The sequence below is a fragment of the Nannospalax galili genome, unplaced genomic scaffold (genome assembly GCF_000622305.1).
Source record: "Nannospalax galili isolate Female #2095 unplaced genomic scaffold, S.galili_v1.0 scaffold137, whole genome shotgun sequence".
In the NCBI taxonomy this organism is placed as follows: domain Eukaryota; kingdom Metazoa; phylum Chordata; class Mammalia; order Rodentia; family Spalacidae; genus Nannospalax; species Nannospalax galili.
Genome location: NW_008340203.1, coordinates 1,209,864 through 1,215,907, shown reverse-complemented (window position 1 = coordinate 1,215,907; position 6,044 = coordinate 1,209,864). Strand labels below are relative to the sequence as shown.

Here is a 6,044-nt window from a genome sequence, read left to right as displayed (position 1 = left end):
GCTAACTAAACAGAGTTAAACAATAATACTTGTAACTATAACAACCACATATTATTTAACACCAATAACATTATATAATAAAGTAATAATAACGTGCTTACACTCTGATTAAGCTCTTTACAAGCACCATCATATTTATTCTTTGAAATAACTCAATGAATCAGGCCTTTTCTTCTTCTTCCTCCTCTTCCTCCTCCTTTGCTGTGTTTTACAAAGGAGAGACAGGTTTCCATGTGCATTGTGAAACTTTAAAGGAAGTCAGAGCTTTTCCCACAAGACTCTCATGATGTGGGCTCCGCAGAATCCAGCTGGGGGAGCCTGGATTGGATCCTTCTTGGGATCCCTTTCAGCAGACCCTGTCCCTGTCTGGAGACCCTCTGACTGGGTTCTGTCCCCTTGAAGGCAGAGGAGTTGCTGACACTCCCAGGCAGGCTGTAGGCAGTCTGCTCACTGACTGGAAACAGAGCTGGGACCTTCAGTTCCACCTGGTTTATGTGGGGTGTTTACCTTGCTACTTAGCTCTGGGTTAGACCCTGCTGAGGCCAGAAAGAGGGATCAGGGTATTCTCTGTGGCCATACCCTCTGTGACTAGGGTCACAGTCCAGTATGACTATCCTTGGAGTAGGCATAGGATTTTGGGGTTAGGATATTCTGGGGTAAGCAGAGCCTTGGCCAGAGATCCAGGCTGTGGGACTTGGGGTCACCAGGCTAGAATCTGAGCTTCCTGGCAATGAATCTCTGGTAAGTCACTGCCTCTCTTGGAGGGGTTTCCTTGTCTTTAAGATGGGTGACAGTTTCCTTTTCTTTGGGCTGTTGCAAACTCCAAGGAGGTCTGAACTGGCTTTGTAAATGGCTCCTAGGGTAATTAATGTGACTTAGGTAGGAGACTGGACTGTAAACTTCTCAGAAGTTTAGGGAGCTCAGAACACAACAATCTTCCAGGTAGCACACTACTGATGTTATTCTTTGTTTCTGGATACAAAGTCCCTTTACAGACCCCCAACCCCCATCAGGCCAGAAAAACAGAGGTGCTGGCTGGAGTTTAAAGCTTAGCAACTATCTGGCCAATTTCTCCCTTCCCCTCCTTCTCAGGGCCAGATAAGGAGTGACTCACAGTGGCTAGCTAGCCCTGGCCGCTACTGCCTTTAAGAAGGCCCAGCCACACAGCCTTGGGTTCTCCAGATCTACAGGGGTTCTTCTGCAACTGATCTCCTAATTTACACAGCCAATCCTGGCGTGCACGCCCGTGTGTGTGTGTGTGTGTGTGTGTGTGTGTGTGTGGCGTGTGTGTGTGTGTGTGTGTGTGTGTGTGTGTGTGTGTGTGTGTGTGTGTTCCTGCTCTCTTCTGGGAGAAGATGGTGGCTAGAAGGCAGTTTGCTGGGGATTTAGGCTTCAGAGAAACAGTTCTTCATTTAGTTATAGGGGATCTAGTTATACTAGGAAGACAAGAGGACTGAGTTGGAACACTCCTCATTTCACAGGGGGAAACTGAGGCTTGGAGACAGGGAGTGGCTGACTCAGTCTCCCTGAACACTCTCTTCTGAGGAACAGGACTTCTGTACTGAGACAGAGACAGCCCTGATAAAGGCAAGGAGCCATGGGGGCAGCGACAAGGACTGGTGAGATAGAGGCTACAGAACTGGGGTGAGGCTGTCACAGTGCCCTGCAGTATGTATCAGGGAGGTGGAATTGTTGAAGTGGATGGACACAGGGCTCCTTCTGTTATGAAATGCCTCACTTTGGGTACTTTTGTGTTGCTGACCCTAGTTCAATCATTCTTTCATCCCTGTTCTACGAGGAACACCCAGGTCCCCTGGATCCAGCATGCAATTTTTAGCAGCTCCTCAGAGCTGCTCCAGGAGGGCAAGTTCCATTACATTTCTGTCTGTGGGTGGCAGATGCTAAATGCCTCATGGGCAAGTTACCTGCCTCCTCCAGGCTCAGAGTCCTCATGGGCATATTAAAGAAGTCCAATAGATATCTTGTTGAGCCCTGGGACTAGGGCAGCGGGGATGGAGCTGCCCTGGTGGGAATGAGGTGCTGAGTTCCCTGAGCTGGGTTAACCCCATGCTGGGGGTCAGGTATGAGCTGAGAGAAGGTTGTAAAGAAGCCACCTGGCTGCCTAGTGCTCCCAGCAGTTGTGCCTGTTGTTACCAGGACACTGTATGGTCACAGCAGGTTGGGGCAACTTTGTCTCAGACAGCCAGGAAGCCTGTAGCTTAGAGCACTCTCCATCTAGAAACTGTCTCTGTCAAGGAACTAAGGGGGGAGTTAGGGAAAGGTGGTCTTCAAGAAAGGGTGGACTCGCCAGGCTGTAGTTTCCAGTGGGGTGTAAGAATCTGATGTGTGTGGGTGTTGATTATGATCACAAGGAGGGGACATTCAGACACCCCATGGGGGGTGTGATTTGGGGTTTTCAAACTCTGGGGCCTTAAAGGACCAGGACTCACAGTTGTTTAAGTCTGTGTAGTATAAAGACCCAGAATAGGGTCTCCCTGGGTCCCTGCAGTGGTTTGGGGTGGGGCAGCTCTGGGGACAGCAGGGCCTCTGGCTCCTGGGAGGGGAGAGTAAGGGGCAGAGTTTCCGCCAGGAATTGTCCAACGGGGAGAGCGCCCATATTTGTACTCAGGAGTCTGGAAATTCCTTCCGGCTCTAATACCGCCCCGCTCCACCTTCCCTCCCCTCCCGCCTGGGGCATAAAAGGCGGTTCCGAGAGGGCCTCGCCACTCCTCTTGCAGTCCGCAGCTCTCAGGCCAGCGCCACTCCAGCCGTCCGCCTCGCCATGACTTCCTACAGCTACCGCCAGTCCTCGGCCACCTCGACCTTCGGGGGCATGGGCAGCGGCTCCGTGCGCTTTGGGGCAGGGGGCGCCTTCCGTGCGCCCAGCATCCACGGGGGCTCAGGTGGCCGCGGCGTGTCGGTGTCCTCCGCCCGCTTCGTGTCCTCGTCCTCCGGGGGCTATGGAGGAAGCTACGGGGGTGGGTATGGTGGGGTCCAGGCCGTGTCCGACGGGCTGCTGGCGGGCAACGAGAAGATCACTATGCAGAACCTCAACGACCGCCTGGCCTCCTACCTGGACAAGGTGCGCGCCCTGGAGCAGGCCAATGGCGAGCTGGAGGTGAAGATCCGTGACTGGTACCAGAAGCAGGGGCCCGGGCCCTCCCGCGATTACAGCCACTACTTTAAGACTATCGAGGATTTGCGCGACAAGGTGGGCGGCGGCCGGTCTCCGGAGGTGCACCTGCTGGGGCGCGGAAACCCAGCCCTGCAGCCTGGGTGGGGCGGAGGCACCTGGACCGGGCTAGCCAGCCCGTTAGGATGTGGGAGGGCACGCAGGGTGGGGCAAAGAGGGCTGGGACTAGAAACCTGGCAGCGCCCAGGGTCAGGAACTGGGGGCCCCTGTTGAGGTCTGAGCGGGGCAGGCCAGACAAGGGGGGGTGGGGCATAGGGGTGGTGGGGACCTGGTGGGAGCACTGGTCCTTAAATCCAGGGGAAAGAGGATCCTAAGAGTGAGAGGAGATAAGTCCCTGCCTGGGCCGCTTCAAGACGGAAACCTGGGGCTACGGTCTTAGGTGGGGGCTGCTGGAGCTCGGCCTGGGACCTGCTGGTTTACCTGCCCCTGCAACTCCCTGGGGCCTTCTAGCATTTTCTCTGGTTCAGTAGGTCTGGTTTTCATCACACTTAGCTATTCTCTCCAACCCAGGGGCTCCTAGACTCAAGAAGCTCTCTGGCTTCATACCAAAATTCCACCTTAAAAAATAAAATTCCAGCCAGGCATGGTGGCTCTTGCCTATAATCCCAGCACTCAGAGATAGAGATCAGAGGATCTCTTCAAGACTACTTTCAGCCATACAGTGCATTTGAGGCCAGCTAGGGCTTCTAGAAACTGTCTCATCCTGCCCCCACCAAACTAAACAAACCAAACCAAACCCATAAGAACAACAACAAAAAAGAAAGAAAAGTAAAAAGAATCTATTTCAACAAACTAGTGACAGGCAGAGGTAGTGCCTCTGCTTATGTGGACCTCTTTCCTGGAGACCAGGTACAGGGACAACTTCCTGAAAGTCTGAGTCACAAGCTCTTAAGGACCCAAAGGGGCTGAAGGGTGGGATGTGGTATTCATACTCAGGAAAGAACTGGGTCCTGAAGAAATGTATCAGAAATCAAGGAGACATTTAACAGCTCCTTACTCCCCCAGCTCTTCTAATGTACAGTTCCCCAGAACATTTTCTAGTGTTCTATGAGTCTAACATGGGGCTTTGTGATAGGGACATGGACCCTGACCACATATGCCAGAGATGTCAGCAAGAAGCCGGAGTAGGGCTTTCACAGGGTGACGCACTAAGAACCCTGTGCATCATATACCTCCTTTCTCAAGTCTCTCTCTTTTGTCCTCCCACATACCCACAGCAAAGATTCTTGAAGCAATTCTTACCCTATTGTGAATGATCTCTGATTTTTATTATTCTGCTCTGTGTGTTAATAGAAGAAAGAACTGTGCAGCTAGCTGGGTGTGTGGCTCAAACCTGTAAACCAAGCATTAGGAAGCTGAGGAAGGAGTTTGATGAGGTTAAGTTCAGCCGAGCTACATAGTGAGACCCTGTCTCAAAAAGGAAAACAAATCAAACAAAACTAAACCAAAAAATATAAAAACAATAATTATGCAAATGATCACCTGGTGACATACTGGTAGATGATTGTGACTGGTTCTTTGTAAATTGATGAGCCCAAGTCCTTTAATCAGTGGTGAGCTGGGTGATGCGAATGCACCCCTCAGGTCAGAGAGCCTTCAGTTTGGGGTGAACTCAGGATTTCCAAGACTTGGCATGAGTCTCAGAGGCTATGAAGGACGAGGCACAAAGTGCCTGGCACATAGTAGATGCCCAGTGCAAAGAACCTCTTCCTTGAAGGCAGAATGCGCTTTGAGTGGAGGGTGCAGATGGTTAAGCACTGCTCAGTCATTTAGAGCCTCATGGGGGCACAGGCCTTGGACGTATCTTTCAAGGCTTGCTTCTTTGACTGCCTCGCTCTACCCAACCTCCTCCCGTACAGTGTGTCCTGTTTCAGCTCTGGGGCATGGACCCATGCCAAGGTCTCCCAGAGAGCAGGCTAGTGGGCATTGTCTAGGGGTTGAGGACTGTTCGTTCATTCCTCTCACTTCCCTTCTCTGGGAAGAAAGTGGGCTGGTGGTATTGGTTTGCTCATCTGGTGCCAACCGCCTATCTCCTCCCTTCCAGATTCAAGGCGCCACCATTGAGAACTCCAGGATTGTCCTGCAGATTGACAATGCCCGTCTTGCTGCAGATGACTTCCGAACCAAGTAAGTGTCCCTGCTTTGGGAGCAGTAGAAGCCAGGGTGGCAGGATAGGAGCAACCCTAAGCCTTTAGGGTGCTCAGTGCAGTGGAGGCTTAGACTCTGCCTCATCCACCCTAACTGGCCTGAAGCAAGCCCCCACAGACTTCTGAACCCTGGGGAAGTTGGCAGAGATGCAGAGCCAGCACTAGCATGACTGCATTATTTCCTTGGAAAGGTTTGAGACAGAGCAGGCCCTGCGTCTGAGTGTGGAGGCTGACATCAATGGCCTGCGAAGGGTGCTGGATGAACTGACTCTGTCCAGGACTGATCTGGAGATGCAGATCGAAGGCCTGAAGGAGGAACTGGCCTACCTGAAGAAGAATCATGAAGAGGTTGGTTAAGCTGGGCCTTTGGTCCACTCTGCCCCAGGGCTAAGGAACACTTATTATCCTGGACCCACTGACCATAGGCTGGCTTACTTCTTGCACTTTTAGCATGGCCCTGGCTCATGATCATCCCTCCCATGGTCCCAACAGGAGACCCAAACTACTTCCCTGTTCTGGCTCCTAGGCCTCCGTCCTCAAACCAGTCCCCTTTAGTCTAGGGCCTTGCACGCATGAGTGTGTGTGTGTGTGTGTGTGTGTGTGTGTGAGAGAGAGAGAGAGAGAGAGAGAGAGAGAGAGAGAGAGACGCGGGGCACAGCACGAGCAAGCAGGGGCCGAGCTCCACCCACCTCATTTATGTCTGT

General features: G+C 52.3%; 1 protein-coding gene across 1 annotated transcript in view; it reads left to right on the top strand.

Moving 5' to 3' along the window:
* Positions 1-2,704: 2,704 nt before the first annotated feature.
* Krt19 (keratin 19) overlaps positions 2,705-6,044 on the top strand; it is a 4,438-nt gene continuing 1,098 nt past the window's right edge. The window contains exons 1-3 of the mRNA XM_008835240.3: positions 2,705-3,211; positions 5,238-5,320; positions 5,532-5,688. Coding sequence (XP_008833462.1) covers positions 2,783-3,211; positions 5,238-5,320; positions 5,532-5,688 — 669 coding nt within the window. The 5' untranslated portion in view covers positions 2,705-2,782. The remainder of the gene's footprint in view (positions 3,212-5,237; positions 5,321-5,531; positions 5,689-6,044) is intronic.